This window comes from Hypanus sabinus, unplaced genomic scaffold (genome assembly GCF_030144855.1).
Source record: "Hypanus sabinus isolate sHypSab1 unplaced genomic scaffold, sHypSab1.hap1 scaffold_465, whole genome shotgun sequence".
Lineage (NCBI taxonomy): Eukaryota > Metazoa > Chordata > Chondrichthyes > Myliobatiformes > Dasyatidae > Hypanus > Hypanus sabinus.
In genome coordinates this window covers 181252-205748 of record NW_026781336.1, presented here as the reverse complement: position 1 = coordinate 205748, position 24497 = coordinate 181252, and the positions used below count along the sequence as shown (strand labels likewise).

Genomic DNA, 24497 nt, shown 5'->3' with positions numbered 1-24497 from the left:
TGCGTGCCGGTCAGGGAGGGATGGCTGATTACGTATACGATTGACTCGGCGATAGGAGACAAGGTTTAGGGTAGCAGTTCATTTCTCAGACCAGAGGCCCGTCACTAGCGGTGTTCACGGATGGTCGGTGGTGGGACCAGTGATCTTTGTCAACTATATCAGCCATTAAAAGCAGATTATAAAATACACGGTAGGTAGACTAGCATATGGCATTAACGTTGCTGGCGTTTTAAGCAGTGAAGGTAGTTATCTCTTATAGTGGGATCTCGATTAGCCCGGGATGTGGCCGAACAGCAGCATTTGCAATTTAGTTTGAGCTATGGTATTTCAGGAAGACAAACAACAGCGTAGAACTTGTGTCAAGGAAGGTTTCCTGCCACAATATGTGGCACAAGCCGAGAAGAGGAGAGTCTGTACTTGATTTGGTATTCGGAAATGAACCTGGTCAGGTGTGAGATCTCTCAGTGGGAGAGCAGTTTGGAGATAGTGATCATAATTCTATCTCTTTTACAATATCATTGGAGATAGATAGGAAAAGTCAGGTTGGAAAACCGTTTAATTGGAGTAAGGGGAATTATAAGGCTATCAGGCAGAAAACTGGAAGCTTAAACTGGAAACAGATGTTCTCAGGGAAAAGTATGGAAGAAATGATGTTATTTGTGTGGATTTCTTATAAGTAAGTTCCAATGAGACAATGAAGTTATGGTAGGGTACAGGAACTGTAGTGTACAAAGGCTGTAATAATTCAAGTCAAGAAGAAAAAAAAATTACAAAAAGTTTAGAGAGGTTGGTAATGTTAGAGATCACCCAAGATATGTGTGAAGTGGTTGCGGTTCATTTTGGTAGGTCAGATATAATGGCAGAATATAGTATTAATGGTAACACTCTTAGCAGTGTGGAGGATCAGAAGGATCTGGGGGTCCGAATCCATAGGTCGCTCAAAGCAACGGGGCAGGTTGACTCTTTGGTTATCGTGGAATTCAGTTAAGGAACCGAAAGGTGATGTTGCAGCTAAAAGGATCCTGGTCAGACCCTACTTGGAGTACTGTGTTCAGTTGTGGTCGCCTCACTACAGGAAGGATGTGGAAGCTATAGAAATGATACAGAAGAGATTTACAATGATGTTGCCTGGATTAGGGAGCATGCCTTATAAGAATAAGTTGAGTGAAATGGGCCTTTTCTCCTTGGAGTGACGGAGGATTGGAGGTGACCTGATAGAGGTGTACAAGATGATGAGAGGCATTGTTATTGTGGATAGTCAGATGCTTTTCCCCGGGGCTGAAATGGCTGCCACAAGAGGACACAGGATTAAGCTGCTGGTGATTAGGTACAGAGGAGATGTCAGGGTAAGCTTTTTACTCAAAGAGTGGTAAGTGCGTGAGATGGGCTGCCGGCACCGGTGGTGGATGCGGATACGATAGGGTATTTCAAGAGAGTTTAAGATAGGTACATGGAGCTTAGCAAACTGGAGGGTTATGTGCAAGCCTAGTGATTTCTAAAGTAGGGACATTTTCAGCAGAACTTTGTGTGTGGAAGGGCATATATTTTTTTCTATGTGCTATGTTCTAACCTACACGGTCAACGTGAGGAGCCTTCGGAAATATTACAGAGCAGAGGGACCCAGAGCTAGAGATACTAGGTTCTCTGAAAGTGAAGTCACGGGTAGACGGGGACCCTGGGGGTGTGTTGTAGAGCAGAGCGACCCAGTGGTACAGGGACACGGTTCCTGGAAAGTGCAGTCATAGGTAGACAGGGCGTTGAAGAAAATGTCTGTCGTACCGCCCTTCATCAGATGGTTAGATGAATACATATGTAGGGAGGTCACGCTGGAACTGCACAAAACGTCAGTGAAACCACCCTTGGAGTAAAGTGTTCCCTTGCTGTCGTCCTCCTTTAGATAAGATGCCACTGAGCTGGAGACAGTGCACAGGAGATTTGCGAGGACATTGCAGGGACTTGAGTGACTGAATTACGGAGACTTTCTACCTCGGAGCACAGAGCTGACCTTACGGAGTTGTGTAAAACCACATGTGGCATAGTCAAGGTGAATAAACATAATCATTTTTCTCTAGGCTTGGATAATCGGGGACCAAACGTGATAGCATTAAGTTGGGGAAGAGTGACAACTTTTGATTTTACCCGGACAGTGGTCCGTCTGTGGAAAGATCTGCCAGAGGAACTGATCGAAGCAGATACATAAAACTTGAACACTTGTGCGCAAAGCTCGTGACCACTTTTACAGTGACGTCATTAATGTGAACTCTGACCTGCCTGTGCAGTCACTGACATTCCGGCGGGTCCCGAGGCAATGGGAGGATCTTCATACTCTTCCACGAGATATTCGTCTTCCGGAAGTTTCAGAAATGAGTAGGTGGAGTTCAGCCCGTCTAAGAGAGAATGAGAGAGAGAGAGAGAGAGAGAGATTAAAGGAGGAAATGTACTTTGCTATCGGCGGCGGCAACAGCACTTCCTGAAGCGGAATTTCTCGAAGCTCTGCGAAGGTTATTTAAAAAAAGGGGGATTCGAGAGCGGGAGGCAATTGAACGTGGCCTGTAAGTGGCTGTAACTGGAGTACCAATCATGAGTTGGATAGCCGGGAATGTTCAGCCACAAGAGGGAGACACTGCCTCGCGGAGCGGTCAACAAAGGAGCGGTTATCAAAGGAGTGATCTGAGACAAAGCGATAGGGCTTTGGTTAATTCGGGCTTCGGCGATAACGGGTCGAGGTTAGGCAAGCTACCTGTGAGGAATAGAACAGACCGTGTGTCTGTGAGGCCGGTATTCTATACTGCGTGTCAGATGTGGGATTCCCAGCCTCCCGGACGGCCACATCCGCGCCACGTGCGTCAAGCTGCTTCTCCTGTAGGGTAGGGTAAGGTACAGAAACCGTGGTGTACAAATGTTGTAATAAATCTATTCAAGAAGGAAAGAAAAGCTTACAAAAGTTTCAGAGACCTAAGTAAATGTTAGAGCTCTAGAAAATTATAAGGTTAACTGGAAGGAGGTTAAGATGGAAATGAGGGGAGATGGAATAGGCCATAAGAAGTTATTGGCGTACAGAATTAAGGAAACCCCCAGGCATTACAACAAGTATGTGAAGAGCATGAGGATAAGACGTAAAAGACTAGGATCTATCAAGTGTGACAGTGGGAAAGGTTGTACGGAAACGGAGGGAATAGCAAAGGCACTTAATCAGTACTTTTCTTTAGTATTCACTGAGAAAAAAGATCTTTGTGATAGTAGTGATGACTTGCAGCAGACTGAAAAGCTTGAGCATGTCGATATTAAGAAAGAGGATGTGCTGGAGCTTTTGTAAAACATCAAGTTGGATATGGCGCCGGGATCGGAAGAGATATACCCCAGGCTACTGTGGGAGGCGAGGGAGGAGATCGGTGACCCTCTGGCGATGATCTCTAGATCATCAATGTGGACAGGAAAGTTTCCCGCTGATTTGAGGGTTGTGGATGCTGTTCCTTTACTTAGGAAAGTGAGTAGAAATAGGCCAGGAAATTGTTGACCAGCGAATATTACCTCAGTGGTGTGTAGGTTGATGGAGAAGATCCTGAGAGACTGGATTTATGAACATTTGGAAGCGGTAAAATATGGTTAGGTGTAGTCAGCATGGTTTTTGCAAGGGCAGGTCGTTCCTTTCGAGCCTGACTGAAATTTTGAGGATATAACTAAACGCATTGTCTTTGGATTCAGCAAGGCATTTAACAAGGTACTCCATGCAAGGCTTACTGAGAAAGTAAGGAGGCGTGTTAAGCAAGGGGAGTTTACTCTGTGAATCTAGAAAAGGCAAAGAGCGGTTGTAGACAGCTCACATTCTGCATTGGTCGGTCACCAGTTGAGTGCCTCAGAGAGCTGTCCTCGGTTTCTTACTCTGCGTGATGTTTATAAATGACCTGGATGAGGAAGGGGAGGAACGGGATGGTAATTTTTCTAATGCAGGCTATTCTTGAGAACGAGGGCATGAACCCAGATGTATTGGTCCAGGTAGGGACCAACGATGTAGGTAAGGTGAGTGAGGGGGTCCTGCTTAGAGAGTTCAGGGAGTTAGGAGTGAAGCTGAAAGGCAGGACCTCCAGGGCGACAATCTCGGGATTGTTACCTGTGCCACGTGCGAGTGAGGCGAAGAATAGAATGTTTATACACATCAATACGAGGCTGAGAGCATAGTGCAGGAAGGAAGGGTTCAGGTTTCTGAATACTTGGTCTTTGTTCCAGGGACATTGGGATCGGTTTCGAAGGGACGGTCTACATCTGAACTGGAGGGGTACTAACATTCTTGCAGGAATGTTTGCCAGTGCTGCTCGGTGGGGGGGTGGGGTTAAAATAGATGTGCAGGGGGCAGGGATCCAGATTACGAGAGAAGATGATATAATGAAGGATAAGGGACAGGTGGGGAATACACGTTTCCCAAATATTAATTGTGTAAAGGAGAAAGGTGAGACAGATCATGTGTTGGAAAAGTTACATCCACAGAGGGTTGGTCAGAAGGAGCATGGGGTTAAATGTGTAGAAGGTTTGGGTGATATTGAGAAGGTCATCAAAATTTAAGGTGCAATTAGCCCGATGGAAGTTCAAGGAGCTGGGTTAGGTACAATAGACAGTGTTTTAAGCAAAGAGAGTAGGAATGGGCTAAGAATTCTATACTTGAATGCGCGTAGTGTCAGAAATAAGACAGATGAGCATGAAGCTCAGATGAAAATGGGGAGCTACGATATTGATGGGATAACGGATACATGGCTGCAAGGGGATCAGGCCTGGGAATTGAGTGTACCAGGGTATAAGTGCTATCGAAGAGACAGAAATATGGGAAGAGGGGGTGGGGTGGCCCTGTTGGTGAGGAATGAGATTCAGTCCTTAGCAAGAGGTGACTTGGGAACAGGGGAAGTAGAGTCTGTGTGGATTGAGCTGAGGAACAGTTAGGGTAAAAAAGACCCTCATGGGTGTTGTGTACAGGCCCCCAAACAGTAGCGTGGATATTGTGTACAAGTTGATTAGGGAGTTAACATTGGCATGTGCTAAAGGTACTGCAGTCGTTATGGGAGATTTCAACATGCAGGTGAACTGGGAGAATCAGGTAGATGCTGGACCCCAGGATAGGGAGTTTGTGGAGTGTCTAAGGGATGTATTTTTGGAACAGCCTGTGCTTGAGCCAACCAGGAACGAGGCTATTTTGGAATTGGTGATGTGTAATGAACAGGAATTGATAAGTGATCTTGAAGTAAAGGAACCATTAGGAAGAAGTGATCATAACATGATAAGATTTTATCTACAATTTGAGAGGGATAAGGGCAGATCAGAGGTGTCATTGTTGCAATTAAATAAAGGAGACTACGGGACCATGACGGAAGAGCTGGCCAAAGTTAAATGGGCGGATGCCCTGGCAGGAAAGACAGTGGATCAGCAGTGGCAGATATTCTTGGGGATAATACAAAAGATGCAAAAGAAGTTCATTCCAATGAGATGGAAGCATTTAAAGAGGGGGAAGGGGCCACAGTGGTTGAAAAAGGAAGTCAGAGATTGTATAGCGTTAAAAAAAAATATGACAGGGCTAAGATGAGTGGGAATACAGTTTTAAGGAACAGCAGATCTTAACTAAAAAAGCAATACGGAGAGAAAAAATCAGGTATGAGCTCAGTCTAGCCAGGAATATAAAAGCGGATTGCAAAAGCATTTTTAGCTATGTGAAGAGAAAGAAGATAGTTAAGAACAATGTTGGCCCCTTGAAGAATGAATTGGGAGAAATTGTTATGGGAAACAGGGAAATGGCAACAGAATTTAATGCGTACTTTAGATCTGTCTTCACCAGGGAGGACACAAGCAATCTCCCAGATGTATGGATGGGCCAGGGTCATAAGATATCAGAGGAATTGAGACAGATTGACATTAGGAAAGAAACTGTGATGAGTAGACTGGTAGGACTGAAGGCTAATAAATCCCCGGGTCCAGATGGTCTGCATCCGAGGGTTCTAAAAGAGGTGGCTCAGGAAATTGCGGATGCATTGGTAATCATTTTCCAATGTTCCTTAGATTCAGGATCAGTTCCTGAAGATTGGAGAGTGGCTAATGTTATCCCACTTTTCAAGAAGGGAGGGAAGGAGAAAACGGAGAACTATCGCCCTGTTAGCCTAACGTCAGTCGTGGGGAAGATGCTTGAGTCCATTATTAAGGACGAAATAGTGGCACATCTGGATGGCAGAAATAGGATTAGGCCGAGCCAGCATGGATTTACCAAGGGCAAATCATGCTTGACTAATCTGTTGGAGTTTTTTAAGGGTGTAACAAGGATGTTAGACGAGGGTAAGCCAGTGGATGTTGTGTACCTAGATTTTCAGAAGGCATTCGATAAGGTGCCACATAGGAGACTGGTGAGTAAAATCAGAGCTCATGGCATTGGGGACAGGGTTTCAACATGGATATAAAACTGGTTGGCAGATAGAAAGCAAAGGGTAGCAGTGAATGGGTGTTTCTCGGACAGGCTGGAGGTGACTAGTTGGGTACCACAGGGTTCTGTATTGGGACCACTGCTCTTTACGATTTATGTCAACGATTTAGATGTGGGCATTGAAAACTCTATCAGCAAGTTTGCTGACGATACTAAACTGGGTGGCAGTGTGACATGCGAAGAGGACGTTAGGAGAATACAGGGAGACTTGGATAGGCTGGGTGATTGGGCAGATACTTGGCAGATGTCATTCAATGTGAATAAATGTGAAATTATCCACTTTGGAAGCAGGAACAAGAGGGCAGATTGCAACAGGCAGTGAAGAGGGCAAATGTAATGTTAGCCTTTATTACAAGGGGAATTGAGTACAAGAGCAAGGATGTTCTTTTGCATTTGAACAGGGCCCTGGTGAGACCACACCTGGAATATTGTGTACAGTTATGGTCTTCAGGTTTAAGGAAGGACATTCTGGCAATTGAGTGAGTGCAGCGTAGATTCACTAGGTTGATTCCTGGGATGGCAGGGCTGTCTTATGCAGAGAGATTGGAGAGATTGGGCTTGTATACACTGGAATTGAGGAGATTGAGAGGGGATCTGATTGAAACGTTTAAGATAATTAAAGGATTGGATAGGATTGAGGCAGGAAATATGTTCCAGATGTTGGGAGAGTCCAGTACCAGAAGGCATGGATTGAGAATAAGAGGTCAGTTATTTAAAACAGAGTTGAGGAAGAACTTCTTCTCCCAGAGAGTTGTGGAGGTGTGGAATGAAATGCCTCGGAAGACGGTGGAGGTCAATTCGCTGGATGCTTTCAAGTAGAGTTAGATATATTTCTGATGGTAAGGCGAATCAAGGGATATGGGGACAAGGCAGGGTCTGGGTATTGATAGTGAATGATCAGCCATGATCTCAGAATGGCGGTGCAGACTCGAGGGGCCGAATGGTCTACTTCTGCAGATATTGTCTATTATCTATTGTCTATTGTAATGCCACAACGGTTGGAAATGTTGTGGATAGGCTGGAGGGATGTCAATGGTTACAGCGGGACAATTATAGGATGCATAACTGGGCTGAGGAGTGGCGGATGGAGTTCAACCCACATAAGTGTGAAGTGGTTTATTCTGGTAGGTCAAATATGATGGCAGAATACAGTATTAATGGCAACACTCTTTGCAATTCGGAAGATCAGAGGGATCTTGGGGTCCTAACGACGCTCAAAGCAGCTGCGCAGGTTGACTCTGTGGTTAACAAGACGTGCGGTGTATTTGCCTTCATCAACCGTGAGATAGAGTTTGGAAGCTGAAAAGTAAATTTGCAGTTCCTTCCTATCACCCTTACAATCTTCGAGATCTCTAACATCATCAAGCCCTCTGAAACTTTCGTAAGCTTTCTCTTTCGTGTTCATTAGATTTATTACAGCCTCTGTACACCACGGTTCCTTTACCCTACCATAACCTCCCTGTCTCATTCGAACGTACTTGTACAGAACTGCACACAAATATCCCAGAGACATTTGCCACATGTCTTGCGTACTTTTCCCCGAGAACATACGTTTCCAATTTAAACATTTATTTTCCTGCCTGATTGCATCATAATTCTCATTACTCAAATTAAAAGTTTTTCTAACTTGTCTGTTCCTCTCTCTCTCCAATGCTATTGTCACGGAGATAGAATTGTGAACATTATCTCCAAAATACTCTCCCACTGAGAGATCTGACATCTGAACTGGTTCATTACTCAGTACCAAATCAATTACAGCCTCTCTTATGTTAGGCTTATATGCATGTTGTTTCAAGAAACCTTCCTGAACACACCTAACATACTCGGCCCCAACTAATCCCCTTGCTATAGGGAGATGCCAATCGATATTTGAAAAATTATAATCTCCCATCATGAAATCTCTGTTATTATTAAACCTTTCCAGCGTGTGTTTCCAGCGTGCTCTTCGATATTCCTGTTACCATTGAGCACCCTATAAAAACACCCTGTAAAGTTATTGACCCCTTCCTGTTCCAAACCTCCAACCACAGAGACTCCGTGGAAAATCCCTGCAATGTATTCACCTATTCTTCAACCGCGACACTATCTCTGATCAAGATTGCCACGCCCCTACCTCTTTTGCCGTCCTGCCCTTATTGAAACATCTAAAACCCGGCACCTAAAGAAACCATTCTTGTCCCTGTTCCCTCCAAGTTTCTGTAATGGCCACCGCATCATATCTCCACGTCCTGATCTACGCTTTAAGCTCATCCGCTTTGTTAATAGCTTTCCAGGGTCAGCAGGAAGTGTCAACGGAGTTCATGGAGGGGAGGCTGGTTTCAGAGATGTGGTGTGCTGTGTCCACAGTGCTGTGCAGTATTTTGGTTGTGGAAGCAGGGCGGTTCATGAGTACAGGATGGTAGATGTGATATGCCGGGAAATCAATGAGGCGTTTAATGCTTCCACTTTACAGGCTATTCTGTGGAATGGTGTGGGTCACAGGGAGATCTGCCTAACTGATTTGTGCAGATTGGTAGGCATAATGAACGTTCAATTAAACAGGTCTCAGATTGTATATCGATCTGGAAGACGGAAGACAGGGGTGTAGGGAGAGACGGAGAAGTAATGGAGCAGATATAAAGGAAGGGAGGGGGACGATAGGGGGATTGGAAGATAGAAGAGCGCGGGAGATGCCAGATGGTGTGAGACACCGGGAGTGTAATCGGGCCTCTTTAATCTGGAAAGAAAGACCTGGCACCGACAGCAGATGCAGCATACACAGACTAACAGGGCTGTGAACAATGTCCTAGAAGGCACACCACTCTAGAAGATGGTGTGCGACGCAGTGAGGGCTGACCAGCTGGATATACAATTGGCTAAAGGATAAATATGACAACATGTGCCTGGAGGCGGAGGAGGTTGGGGAAGTCCTAAGTTAATACCTTGCTTCAGTATTCACAAGTGAAAAGGAACTTTATCAGAGTGAGGCCGAAATAGAGCAGCCCTGTATGCCAGGCAACGTGGAGATTCAGTAAGAAGTGCTGGATCTTCTTAAAAACATCAAGGTTGATAAACCCCCCCGGGCCGGATATGTTACACCACAGGTTGTTGTGGAAATTGAAAGAAGAGGTCGCTGGAGAAGCACAGTCTACTCATGGATAGTCAACATGGCTTTGTGACAGGAAGATCGTACCTCAAGATCCTGATTGAGTTTTTGGAGAGGTAACAAAATAAATTGATGAGGGTAGGGCAGTGGATGTGGTTTACATGGACTTCAGCAAGGTATTTGATTCACGGAATAACTGGAACATTTGTTGCTTGGCTTAAAAGGAAGACAGCAGAGTATAGTTGTGGAAGGAAAGTATCCTGACTGGAGGTCAGTGAGTACTGGAGTGCCACAGGGATCTGTTCTGGAATCCCTGCTGTTTGTGATTTTTATAAATGTCCTTGATGGATAGGCGGAAGGTTGGGTGAGTAAGTTTGCGGATAACACGAAGATTGGAGGAGCGGTGAATGAAACTGCAGGTTGTCGAAGGTTTCAGGAGGATATAGACAGGCTGCAGAGTTGGACAGAAAAGTGGCAGATGGAATTCAATCCGGGTAATTATGAGGTAATGCATTTTGGCTGACAAACCAGAAGACTGAGTACAGGATTAATGTTCAGTTACTTAGGAGTGTGGATGAACAATGGGTCCTTGAGGTTCAAATCCATACATCCCTCAAGGTCGCTGCGCAGGTAGATGGGGTAGTTAAGAAGGTCGATGGGATGCTTGGCTTCATTAACAGTGGGATTCATTTCAAGAGTAGAGAGGTCAAGTTGCAACTCTACAAATCTCTGGTGAGACCGCACTTAGAGTATAATGTTCAATTCTGATCACCTCATTATAGGAATAGTGTGGAAGCTATGGAGAGGATGCGCAGGAGATTTACCAGGGTGTTGCCTGGTTTGGAGAACAAGTCATATGAAGCAAGGTTAGCAGAGCTGGGGCATTTCTCTTTGGAGCTTAGAAGAATGAGAGGGGACTTGATAGAGGTCTACAAGATTATGAGAGGCATAGATCGGATGGATAGTCACTTTCTGTTTCCCAGGGCACCAATAGCAAACAGCAGAGGGCATATGTACAAAATTAAGGGAGGGAAGATGAGGGGAGACATCAGGTGTAAGTTTTTTTACACAGACGGTTGTGAGAGACTGGAATGACTTGCCAGGAATGGTAGTGGAGTCTAAAACATTGGGGGTATTTAAAAGCCTCTTGGATAGGGGCATGGATGAAAGAAAAATAGTTATGGGGTATTGTGGGTTTAGTGCTTTTTTAAGGATTATATGGGTCGGTAGAACATGAAGGGCTGAAGGGCTTGTACTGTGCCGTAATGTTCTATTTGTTGAAGGGACATAGCTTTAGGGTTGAAGATCAGACAGACAGACAAACTATATTGATCCCGAGGGAAACAGGCCCTTCAGCCCTTCACTTTCTACCGACCTATATAATCCTTACAAAATGCTAAACCCACACTAACCGATGATTTTGCACGCTGTCATTCCGTCATTAGTGGTGTTAACTAGCATTTCAGGGGTCGGACCAGAGATCTTTGTCAACTGTTTTGACCATTTGTAGCAGATTATTCAAGACTCGGCTGGTGAGCTTGCGGACGATTCTAACGTCGGTGGCGTTGTTAATAGTGAAGATATTTCAGGGAAATATCACTCAGTTGGGGAAGTGAGCTAAGCAGTGGCAATGCAGTTTAATTCGGACAAAAGCGAGCTGGTAATTTAAAGGACAGGACCACTACACGTCCCAGTGAGTCGAGACATAGGGAAACCATACAGATTAGCACTTGGCTCAAGAGTTGGTATAGAACGGATGGATTAAAAATTTGACATCATTGTGGTTTTTTCCAAGGAAGTTGGGATGTGTACAGAAGAGACGGAAGACCGTTTACACCTAAACTGGAGGGCAACTGATACTCCAGCGGGAAGGATTTCCAGAACAGTGCATGAAGCTTTTGGGGAGAGTGGTTAAACTCGAGTTGCAGGGGGCATGGGATTCCAGCGCACAGTTCCAGGGTAGATAGTAAAGTCCTTATGGGGTCTGAAGTTGTAAAGATCTCAGAAAAAAGCTCGAATCAAAAGGTTGAGCATGTTGCGACCAGTGTCCTGAGCAGCGTATATGTGACTCCAGGAAGGTTTAAAGAAAGGCCGTTGTGAACAATGCATTATGATATTGGAGACATTTGTTTCAGAATTACTTGTAGGAAGAGCAAGCAGGACTGCGCGATATTTCGGGTTTCTCTATGTTTAGACGTGAAAAAGGAGGAGCCATTTTGATTTTTTCTTGTCCTCATCGGAGTTAAGAGAGGCGGGACAGCGCAGGCGTGTAACGTCGGGCAGCGAAACGGGAAGGTTTAAAAAGGACACAGCCTTAACCAGCAAGCAGTGTCGTGAGGGCAGTTGGTGAGCGGGAAGCAGATTGAAGGCTTAAGGGCTTTGGCTCAGCGGGTTTAGGTGGAAAAGGGTGAGGCAAGGTGGGTTTAGGTTTCAGTTTTTCCTGTTATTTGAAGAAAGGGGAAGTATGAGTGTCAGGGCAGTGTGTTGGTCTAGCCTCCTAGCCTCTTACCCTCCACATCTGCGCCAGGTGCGCCGAACTGCAGCTCCTGAGGGACCGAATTAGGGAACTGGAGCTGCGGCTCGATGACAACCGTCTGGTCAGGGAGAGTGAGGAGTTGGATAGAGAGGAGATACAGGCAGGTGTGCACACCGGGACCACGGAAGCCAGGCAGGTGGGTCACGGTTAGGAAGGGGAAGAGTAAAGTACCAGAGATTTCCCCAGTGACTGTACCCCTTGACAGTAAGTACTCTTGTTTGAGTACTGTTGGGGGGAGACGGCCTACCTGGAGGAAGCAAGAGTGGCCGTGCTTCCGACACACACTCCAGTCCTGTAGCTTAGAAAGGAACGGAAAGGAAGAGGAAGGCGGCAGTAATAGGAAACTCAATAGTTAGGGGGTCAGATAGGCGATTCTATGGACGCGATCACGAGACCCGGATGGTAGTTTGCCTCCCTTTTCCCAGGGTTCGGGATGTTTCTGAACGCGTCCAATATATTCTGAGGTGGGAAGGTGAGTCGCCAGAGGTCGTGGCTAACGGATTAGAGTAGGGGGCAGGGATTGAAGTTTGGGGCAGGTATTACACTTGAATCGAAGGGGGACCAATATCCTGGCGGGGTGATTTGCTATGGCTACTGGGGAGACTTTAAACTAGAATGGTTGGGGGGTGGGAATCAATTTAAAGAGACTGGTGAAGAGGTGGTTAGTTCACAAATAGAGAAGGCTAGTAGACAGTGTGTGAGGGAGGATAGGCAGGTGATAGGGAAGGGGAGCGCTCAGAACGAAGATGTAGGGGAGAAGGAAGAAAAATGTAATAAAGTTGATCGCATTGTTAGGGATAAACAGAGAGGAAGAGGTGGAGTGTTTCTTAAATGCATCTAGTTTAATGCTATGAGTATTGTAACGAATGTAAATGAGCTTAGAGCATGGATTGATACCTGGGAATATGATGTTGTAGCTATTAATGAAACATGGTTGCAGGAGGTGTGTGATTGCAAACTAAATATTCCTGGATTTCTTTGCTTCAGGTGTGATAGAATCGGAAGGACAAGAGGAGGAGATTGCTTGTCCGATACAATATTAGTGCAGTGCTTTGTCAGGATAGATTAGAGGGCTCATCTAGGGAGGAAATTTGGGTTGAATTGAGGAATGGGAAAGGTGTAGTGTCACTTATAGGGGTGTATTATAGACCACTTAATGGGGAGCGTGAACTAGAGGAGCAAATTTGTAAGAAGATAGCAGATATTTGTAGTAAGCACAAGTTTGTGATTCTGCGAGATTTTAATTTTCCTCAGATAGACTGGGAACCCAATTTAGTAAACGGGCAGGGTGGTTTGGCGTTTGTAAAATGTGTGTTGGACAGCTTTTTTTACAGCAATACATAGAGGTACCGACTGAAGAAGGGGCAGTGTTGGATTTCCTGTTATGGAATAAGATAGGTCAGGTGACGGACGTAAGTGTTGGGGAGCACTTCGGGTACAGAGATCACATTACCATTAGTTTCAATATAATTATGGAGAAGGATAGGACTGGACCCACGGTTGAGATTTTTGATTGGAGAATGGCTAAATTTGAGGAGAAGCGAAAGGACTTAGGAGGAGTGGATTGGGACAATTCGTTTTATCGGAAGGATGTAATAGAGAAATGGAGGCCAGTTAAAGGTGAAATTTTGAGGGTACAAAATCTTTATGTTCCTGTTAGTTTGAAAGGAAAGGTTGAAAGTTTGAGATCGCCATGGTTTTCAAGTGATATTGAAAAATTGTTTCGAAAAAAGAGGGAAATCCAGAATAAATATAAGCAGCATTGTGTAAATGAGGTGCTCGAGGAATACAAAGAATGTAAAAAGGATCTTAAGAAAGAAATTAAAAACGCTAAAGAAGATACGAGGTTTCTTTCACACGTAAGGTACAAGTAAATCCGAAGGGTTTCCACAGTTATGTTAATAGCAAAAGGACAGTGAGGGATAAAATTGGTCCCTTAGAGAATCAGAGTGTACTGCTATGTGTGGAGCGGAAAGAGAAAGGGGGGATTTTGAACAATTGATTTTCTTTGGTATTCACTAAGGAGTAGGATATTGAATTGTGTAATGTAAGGAAACAGGTAGGGAAGTGATAGGAACTATGACGATTAAAGAGGATAAAGTACTGGCACTTTTAAGGAATATGAAAGTGGATAAATCGCCGGTTCCTGAAAGGATGTTTCCTAGGACCTTGAGGAAAGTTAGTGTAGAAATAACAGGGGCTCTGACAGAAATATTTCAAATGTCATGAGAAATGGGGATTGTGCCGGAGGACTGGCGTATTGCTCATGTGGTTCCATTGTTTAAAAAGGGTTCTCAGAGTAAATTTAGCAATTATGGGCCTGTCAGTTTGATGTCAGTAGTGGGTAAATTAATGGAAAGTATTCTTAGAGACGGTATGTATAATTACCTGGATAGAAAGGGTCTGATTAGAAACAGTCGGAATGAATTTGTGCGTGGAATGTCATGTATCACAAATCTTATTGAATTTTTTGAAGAAGTTACGGAGAAGGTTGACGGGGGTAAATCGGTGGATGTTGTCTATATGGACTTCAGTAAGTCTTTTGACAAGTTTCCACATGGAAGGTTAGTTAGGAAGGTTCAATCGTTAGGTATTAATTTTGGAGTAGTAAAATGGATTCAACAGTGCCTGGATGGGAGATGCCAGAGAGCAGTGGTGGATAACTGTTTGTCAGGTTGGAGGCCGGTGACTAGTGGTGTGCGTCAGGGATTTCTATTGGGTCCAAAGTTGTCTGTCATATAAATTAATGATCTGGATGATGGGGTTGTAAATTGTATTAGTTATTATGCAGATGATACTAAGGTGGCGTTGTGGATATTGAAGAAGGTTTTCAAAGCTTGCAGGGAGATTTATGCCAGTTAGAAGAGTGGGCTAAATGATGGCAGATGGAGTTTAATGCTGATGAATGTGTGGTGCTACATTTTGTTAGGAATAATCCAAATAGGACTTACACCGTAAATGGAAGGACATTGAAGAATGCAGTAGAACAGTGTGATCTAGGAATAATTGTGCAGAGTTCCCTGAAGGTGGAATCTCATGTGGATAGGGTGGGGAAGACAGCTTTTGGTATGCTGGCCATCATAAATCAGAGCATTGAGTATTGGAGGTGAGATGTAATGTAAAAATTGTTAAAGGCCTTGGGTGAATTTGGAGTATTGTGTGCAGTTCTATTCACCGAATTATAGGAAAGAACTCATAAAATAGCGAGAGTACAGAGAAGATTTACTAGAATGTTACCTGTGTTTCAGCACCCAGGTTACAGGGAAAAGTTGAACAAGTTAAGTCTTTATTCTCTGGAGCGTACAAGGTTGGGGGAGACTTGATAGACGTATTTAAAATAAAGAGGGGGATAGATCGAGTTGACGTGGATAGGCATTTTCAATTGAGAATAGGGGAGAATCAAGCAAGGGGACATGATTTGAAAGTTACGGGCAAAAGTTTAAGGGTAACGCGAGGTGAAATTTCTTTACTCATACAGTGGTAGCTATGTGGAATGAGCTTCCAGTGGAAGTGGTGGATGCAGGTTCGGTATTGTCATTTAAAGTAAAATTGGATAGGTATATGGACAGAAAGGAATGGAGGGTTATAAGCTGTGTGCGGGCCACTGGGACACGTTGAGTGTAAGCGTCGGCACGGACTAGAAACGCCGAGATGGCCTGTTTTCCTGCTATAATTTTTATATGGTTATATGTTTAATCGAGAAACAGAGATGATAGCAGAAAGAGATTTGACAGGGGACCGAGTGACGACTTTGTTTTTACCCGTGCTGGAAGGAGCTGGCAGAGTAAGTGATCGGTGCAGATGCTTTAGGACCTGAATACTTGGGCATATGACAATAGACAATAGGTGCAGAATTAGACAATTCGGCCCCTCGAGTCTGCACCGCCATTCTGAGATCATGGCTGATCATTCACTATCAATACCCAATCCCTGCCTTGTCCCCATATCCCTTGGTTCCCTTATCCATCAGATATCTATCTAGCTCCTTCTTGAAAGCATCCAGAGAATTGGACTCCACCGTCTTCCGAGGCAGTGCATTCCACACCTCCACAACTGTCTGGGAGAAGAAGTTCTTCCTCAACTCTGTTTTAAATAACTGACCTCTTATTCTCAATCCATGCCCTCTGGTACTGAATTCTCCCAACATCTGGAACATATTTCCTGCCTCAATCCTACCAAATCCTTTAATTATCTAAAACGTTTCAATCAGATCCCCTCTCAATCTCCTCAATTCCAGTGTGTACAAGCCCAATCTCTCCAATCTCTCTGCGTAAGACAGCCCTGCCATCCCAGGAATCAACCAAGTGAATCTACGCTGCACTTCCTCAATTGCCAGAATGTCCTTCCTCAAACCTGGAGACGAAAACTGTACACAATATTCCAGGTGTGGTCTCACCAGGGCCCTGTGCAAATGCAATAGGATATCCTTGCTCTTGTACTCAATTCCCTTTGTAATAAAGGCCAACATTCCAATTGCCCTCTTCACTGCCTGTTGCACTTGCTCATTCACCTTCATTGACTGATGAACTAGGACTCCTAGGTCTCTTTGCATTTCTCCCTTACCTAACTCTACACCGTTCAGACAATACTCTGCCCTCTTGTTCCTGCTTCCAAAATGGATAACTTCACATTTATTCACATTGAATGACATCTGACAAGTATCTGCCCACTCACTCAGCCTATCCAAGTCTCCCTGTATTCTCCTAACGTCCTCTTCGCATGTCACACTGCCACCCAGTTTAGTATCTTCAGCAAACTTGCTGATATAGTTTTCAATGCCCTCATCTAAATCGTTGGCATAAATCGTAAAGAGCTGTGGTCCCAATACAGAGCCCAGTGGTACCCCACTAGTCACCTCCAGCCAGTCCGAGAAACACACATTCACTGCTACCCTTTGCTTTCTATCTGCCAACCAGTTTTCTATCCATGTTGAAACCCTGCCCCCAATGCCATGAGCTCTGATTGTACACACCAATCTCCTATGTGGCACCTTATCGAATGTCTTCTGAAAATCTAGGTACACAACATCCACTGGCTTACCCTCGTCTAACATCCTTGTTCCACCCTCAAAAAACACCAACAGATTATTCAAGCCTGATTTGCCCTTGGTAAATCCATGCTGGCTCGGCCTAATCCTATTTCTGCCATCAAGATATGCCACTATTTCGTCCTTGATAATGGACTCAAGCATCTTCCCCACAACTGACGTTCGGCTGACAGGGCGATAGTTCTCCGTTTTCTCCTTCCCTCCCTTCTTGAAAAGTGGGATAACTTTAGCCACACTCCAATCTTCAGGAACTGATCCTGAATCTAAGGAACATTGAAAAATGATTACCAATGCATCCACAATTTCCTGAGCCACCTCTTTTAGAACCCTCGGATGCAGACCACCTGGACCCGGGGATTTATTAGCCTTCAGTCCTACCAGTCTACTCATCAAAGTTTCTTTCCTAATGTCAATCTGTTACATTTCCTCTGTTACCCTATGTCCCTGGCCCATCCAAACTTCTGGGAGATTGCTTGCGTCTTCCCTAGTGAAGACAGATGTAAAGTACATTAAATTCTGTTGCCATTTCCCTGTTTCCCATAACAATTTCTCCCAATTCATTCTTCAAGGGGCCAACATTGTTCTTAACTATGTTCTTCTTTCTCTTCACATAGCTAAAAAAGCTTTTGCTATCCCCTTTTATATTCCTGGCTAGCCTGAGCTCATACCTGATTTTTTCTCTCCGTATTGCTTTTTTAGTTAAGATCTGCTGTTCCTTAAAACTTTCCCAATCATCTGTATTCCCACTCATCTTAGCCCTGTCATACTTCTTTTTCTTTAATGTTATACATTCTCTGACTTCCTTTGTCAACCACTGTGGCCCCTTCCCCGCTTTGAATCCTTCCTTCTCATTGGAATTAACTGCTTTCGCATATTTTGTATTATGCCTAAGAATATCTGCCACTGCTGATCCACTGTCTTTCCTGCAAGAATGTTAGTACCCCTCCGGTTCAGTTGTAGACCGTCCCTTCGAAACAGTACCCAATGTCCCTGGAACAAAGACCAATTATCCAAAAACCTGAACCCTTCCTTCCTGCACCATGCTCTCAGCCTCGCATTGATGTGCATAACCATTCTATTCTTCGCCTCACTCGCACGTGGCACTGGTAGCAATCCCGAGATTGTCACCCTGGATGTCCTGCCTTTCAGCTTCACTCCTAACTCCCTGAACTCTCTAAGCAGGCACGTTACCCCTTCAGAATGACGTTATCACTGTGAACACTGACCATTTAACTTTGGCCAGCTCTTCCCTCATGGCTCCGTAGTCTCCTTTATTTAATTGCAACACTGACACATCTGATCGGCCCTTATCCCTCTCAAATTGTAGATAAAAACTTATCATGTTATGATCACTTCTTCATAATGGTTCCTTTACTTCAAGATCACTTATCAATTCCTGTTCATTACACATCACCAATTCCAAAATAGCCTCGTTCCTGGTTGGCTCAAGCACAAGCTGTTCCAAAAATACATCCCTTAGACACTCCACATACTCCCTATCCTGGGGTCCAGCACCTACTTGATTCTCCCAGTTCACCTGCATGTTGAAATCTCCCATAACGACTGCATTACCTTTAGCACATGCCAATGTTAACTCCCTAATCAACTTGTACCCAATATCCACGTTACTGTTTGGGGGCCTGTACACAACACCCATTATGGCCTTTTTACCCTTACTGTTCCTCAGCTCAATCCACACAGACTCTACTTCCCCTGTTACCATGTCACCTCTTGCGAAGGACTGAATCTCATTCCTCACCAACAGGGTCACCCCAACCCCTCTTCCCATATTTATGTCTCTACGATAGCACATATACCCTGGTACACTCAATTCCCAGGCCTGAACCCCTTGCAGCCATGTCTCCGTTATCCCAACAATATCCTAGTTCCCCATTTTTATCTGAGCTTCAAGCTCATCTGTCTTATTTCTGACACTACGCGCATTCAAGAATAGATTTCTTAGCCCATTCCTCCTCTCTTTGCTTAAAACACTGTCTACGGTACCTAACCCAGCTCCTTGAACTTCCATCGGGCTAATTGCACCCTGAATTTTGATGACCTTCTCAAGGTCACCCAAACCTTCTACACATTTAACCCCATGCTCCTTCTGACCAACCCTCTGGATCTGGATCCCTGCCCCCTGCACATCTGGTTTAAGCCCACCCCCCCGAGCAGCACTGGCAAACACTCCTGCAATAATGTTAGTACCCCTCCGGTTCAGTTGTAGACCGTCCCTTCGAAACAGTTCCCAATGTCCCTGGAACAAAGACCAATTATCCAAAAACCTGAACCCTTCCTTCCTGCACCATGCTCTCAGCCTCGTATTGATGTGCATAACCATTCTATTCTTCGCCTCACTCGCACGTGGCACAGGTAGCAATCCCGAGATTGTTACCCTGGATGTCCTGCCTTTCAGCTTCACTCCTAACTCCCTGAACTCTCTAAGCAGGCACGTGACCCCTTCAGAATGACGTAATCACTGTGAACTCTGACCTGCGTGTGCAGTCACTGTTATTTCGGTGGGTCCCGAGGCGATGGGAGGATATTCATTCTCATCGATGAGACGTTCTTCTTTCCGAAGCCTCAGCACTGAGTAGGTGGCGCTGAAACCGTCTGAGAGAGAAAACGAAGGAATGAGAGAGAGAGATAGAGACAGAGAGAGAGAGAGAGAGAGAGAGAGAGAGAGAGAGAGAGAGTGAGAGAGAGAGAGAGAGAGACAGAGAGAGCGAGAGTGAGAGAGAGAGAGAGAGAGAGACAGAGAGAGCGAGAATGAGAGAGAGAGAGAGAGACAGACAGAGAGAGAGAGCGAGAGTGAGAGAGAGAGAGAGAGAGAGAGAGAGAGAGAGAGACAGAGAGAGCGAGAGTGAGAGAGAGAGAGAGAGAGAGAGAGAGAGAGAGAGAGAGAGAGAGAGAGGTCTTTTTAGAATGGGACGAGTGAGAACAGAAAGATTGAACAGAGAGAGGGGGGGAGTATTATGTGAGGTTGAGAGAGCACTGAGAGGACGTGAGGGAGAGAGTGAGTTGAGAGAAAAACACGGGGAATCCGAGGAGGAGAGAAAGGGTGGAATGAGTAGATGGAGAGGGAAAGAGGGTGAGAAATAAGAGCAATGGGTGGGAAATGGAGAGAATGGGAAGTGGGAAAAGGGGAAGCATTAGGACGGGGGAGACGGATAGAGAAGAGGGAGAGAGGACAGTGCAGGGGGAGTGAGAAGTGTGAAAGCGATAGCGAAAGAGTGAGAGAGGCAGGGGTAGTGGGAGGAGGAGAGAGGGAGCGAGAATTGCAGACAGAAAGGGAGAAGACAGAGGGTTATGTTTGTACTATATTTCACCTCGTTCTATTATTGTATGAAACCTTCTTTTCTAACACATTGGATATATGTCGACCTTGCGGCTAGGGCATTTCTCGGCCGTCTCTGTAGTCGGTTAGATGGTCGGCACAACATTGTGGGCCGAAGGGTCTGTAATGTGCTGTAGATCTCTCTATTCTATGACCTGGTGATATCAATCCTCCCATTGGTTTGGTGCAGAAGAAGAACGGGTGGGGAGGGGTGAGTGAAGGTAGAATTTAATGATGCTGGCTGCTTTCCCGTGGCAGCAGAGAGTGCAATCAGAGTTCATGGAGCGGAGGCTGGTTTCGGAGTTGTGCTCAGCTGCGTCCGCAGAGCTCTGCAGCTTCTCAGGGTCACGGGCGGAGCAGTTTCTATATTATGAATGAGGAACCAGAACAGTTTATGAGAACAGGGAAGTAGACGAGAATGTGTGGGGAACTCAATGATGAATTCACGTTTCCACTTTGGAGGTCACTCTGTATAATGGTGTGGGGACCGGGGGATTTGACTGACTGATTTTTCGAATTGTTAGGCATACTGCACACTGACTTTAAAACATCCATTCACAAGGTCCCTGGAAGTCGTTAACTCCAGAAGCTGGAAGAGAGGGTTGGCAGAGGCAGAGAAGGAACACTGAGCACTGATAGAGGGATGGAGAGGGGAAGATAGCGCGGCTGGAAGTTAGAGTGAGACCCAGGGTCAGTTGTCAGGCTGGTTTCACCGGGTAAGACAGATCAGGCACGGAGAGTAAATGGAGCGGTGATAGACTATAACACGGCGATTAACAAGGCCGAGATGGTTGTCTATTCTGGAGGAAGATATGAAAATCAGAGATCTGTTTGACTAATTTGAATTCAGCAGGACTGATCAGGACGGGATGGTAGATATTATGTTGCAAATGGTATTCCGCTCTAGAAAAACATTAGACCATAAGACCACGAGAGTCTGCAGGCCACGTACAGGGCGTCGGTAAGGCAGCACAAGGGGTACGTTATTCAGCTTTGATCGTCCTGCTCTAGGAAAGATGCAACAGAACAGGAAAGAGAGCTAGCTGAGCGAGATGTTGCCGGGCCTCCACGGACTGAGTTACTCATAGGGCAGGGATGACCTTCAAGGGTTTCTGAAGCCACGAGGGGAACAGACAGAGTGATATTTTTTTCCGCGACGTGGGGAATCGTGGACCAGAGCGCGCATGACTAATGTGAGGGGGGAAAGATATTTAATTGGCGAATCGATTGACAGCATTTTGTTACCGAGATGCAGGTCAGTCTATGGAACGAGCTGACTGTGAAGCGGTCGAGGCGGAAGCATTAGAAACTTGGGTACTTGGGCACATGTCGCGCCACTTCTCCAGAATGACGTCATTGTCGAGAACTCTGACCTGTCTGTGCAGTGACTGGCAGATCGCCGGGTCCCGAGGCTACGGGAGAATCCTCATCCTCATCGATGATTGGTTCGCCTTTCCCAATGTTCAGCTGTGAGTAGGTGGAGGTCAGACCGTCTGGGAGAAAATGCGAGAGAATGTGAGAGAGAGTGTTCGAGAATGGGGGGTGGCGGGAGAGGGGAAGACGGAGTACGGAAAGAAGAGGTAACAGAGGGGGAGAGAGGGATGGGAGACAGCAAGAGAAGTGAAGGAGAACAGAAGGAGAGAGGGACTAAATTGGATCGATGGGATGGTTGAAACATGCTTGATGGAAGTGGAAGAGACTGAGGGAGTGATTGAGAGGGGAAGTGTGCAAAGTTGAGAGCGAATGCGAGACCGGGGAGTGTCACAGAGTGGAGGGGATTGTGCAAGTGGAAAAAAAATGAGAGGGAAGAGAAAATGTGGATGGGGATAGAGATGTTGAGAGATAGCTAGAGAGCGGGGAGAACGAGCGAGCGAGAGTGGTGAGGGGGGAGAGAGAGAGAGGTGGGGCAGTGATGGAGAGAAAATGGAGAGAGGGGAAATCAGAGGGTGAGATGAGGAACAAAAACGACAGAGGACGAGGGAGGGGGAGTGGATGAGGTGGCAAAAGGTAGAGGGAATACAGGAAGAAAAGGACGGTGTGGGAGAGAGAAAAAACGAGTGAAGGAGCTCAGGGAAAGGTTTGACTTTAAGTTCCAAGTACGATACATTAGGTTCAGGGGAGAGAAAATCAATGAGTATCTGAAACTGTCTGAGGCTCACGGAACACCGTCCCATCACACACTCACGGTATCACACACGCAGTGAATTTCCTTCCACACCGCGCCAGGGTCATACACAGGGTCAGACTGCCGGGTTCAGACACAGTGATCTTCCCCAGACAGTGTCGTATCGCACAGTCCAAGGCCAGAAACGAACTCGATACTCTGCGATCGCACACAACCGGGGTCAGGAACAGACTGAAATCCTCTCTACACTGTCCCATCACACACTCACGGGGTCAGAAACAGAGTGAAGCTACCCCCACACCGTCCCTCACACACTCCCGGTGTCAGACACAAAGTGAATCTCCCTCCACACTGTCCCATCACACACTCCCGGGGTCAGACACAGGGTGAAGCTACCCCCACATCGCCCCTCACACACACCCGGGGTCAGACATAGAGTGAATCTCCCTCCACACAGTCACATCACACACTCCCGGGGTCTGACACAGAGTGAATCTCCATCCACACCGCCCCATCACACACTCCCAGGGTCTGACACAGAGTGAAACCCCCTCCACACCGTCCCATCACACACTCCCGCGGTCAGACACAGAGTGAAACTCCCTCCACACTGTCCCACCATACACTCCCGGGGTCAGGAACAGACTTGAACGCCTCTTCGCAACGTCCCATGACACACCCTCGGGATCAGACACTGAGAAATGCTCCCTCTACATTGTTGCCTCATACGGCTCTCCTTACATGGTCAGATGTAGAGTGAAGCTCCTTCCACACTCGTGGAGAGAAATAGATTTAAACTACCTCCTTCTGGCTCTCTGCTCCACTCACCTCGAGTAGGTGACCCTGGGTACGTGCTTGTGAACTTCACGTTCATGTAAGTCTCGCTGCCGTCCATCCTGTGAGGATTCTCTGCCTCTCTGAGGTCAGAAGGGGAAGTGACCGTTGTCAGAGGAAGCTCATGTTGACAAGGGAGTCAGATCGACACCAACAAGCAGCAGTTGAACAGCTGCTAAAGAGAGGAACCGAGAGCAGCGGGTGGGAAGGCGGCATGTGTGGTTGGAGAGGGTATGAGTGTGTGCGAGAGGGTTGTCGACTGAGACAAGAATAGTGAGAGTGCAGAGAAATGGTTGGAGGGATAGAGTGGGGAGACTGGGGGTCTGCAGTGAGAGAGAGGGAACTGTGTGTCCGTGGTCTGAGTGGGTAGAGGAATGAGAGAAGAGTGTTGGGAGTGAGGTGAGAGGGAGGGAAATTACGAGTGACGGAGTTAGAGTAACCCGACTGGACGGACTGGTGGGTTAGAAAGATAGAGGGGTAGGAGATTAGGAGAGGGAGAGAGAGAGAGAGAGAGAGAGAGAGAGAGAGAGAGAGAGAGAGAGAGAGAGAGAGAGAGAGAGAGAGAGAGAGAGAGAGAGAGAGAGAGAGAGAGAGAGAGAGAGAGATAGAGAGAGAGAGAGCGAGAGAGAGAGAGAGAGAGAGAGAGAGAGAGAGAGAGAGAGAGAGAGAGAGAGAGGTGTGAGGGGATGCTGCCTTGTTTACGGGTCAGACGCCCCCACTGCTCCTGCTCACCGTCGGCGCTTCAGACGATCTGTCTGCGTGAGTCCACGACCTCAGGACAAACACTCAAACCCCACCGATGTGAACCAGCCCTCTCCCTTCGAGTCAATAAACTGCTCTCCTCCAAACTCATTCTCTCCATAGGGTTTCCTCAACTTATCCAAATCCTGTAATCTCAACCCCCTTTCAGTGACGTCCTTTCCCCGTCCCCCCTTCTTCCTCCCACTGCAAAGCATCGGGTCAGCGACATACAAAAAACCCCGAAGGACAAATACACTTCGAAACCACTGAACGCCGACGTGCTGGGTAACATAGAAAAACAACATAGAGGATCTGCAGCGCAAAACAGACCCCCCGGC

At 46.1% G+C, this 24497-nt stretch overlaps 1 protein-coding gene across 1 annotated transcript in view; it reads right to left on the bottom strand.

The window, feature by feature from the left end:
• The window catches only part of LOC132389038 (C-type lectin domain family 12 member B-like), a 35941-nt gene extending 12462 nt beyond the window's left edge, over positions 1-23479 (bottom strand). The window contains exons 1-4 of the mRNA XM_059961450.1: positions 23413-23479; positions 21833-21952; positions 19616-19735; positions 2268-2387 (exon numbers count right to left, since the gene is read on the bottom strand). Of these exons, the coding sequence (XP_059817433.1) occupies positions 2268-2387; positions 19616-19735; positions 21833-21952; positions 23413-23479 (427 nt within the window). The remainder of the gene's footprint in view (positions 1-2267; positions 2388-19615; positions 19736-21832; positions 21953-23412) is intronic.
• Positions 23480-24497: the final 1018 nt, after the last annotated feature.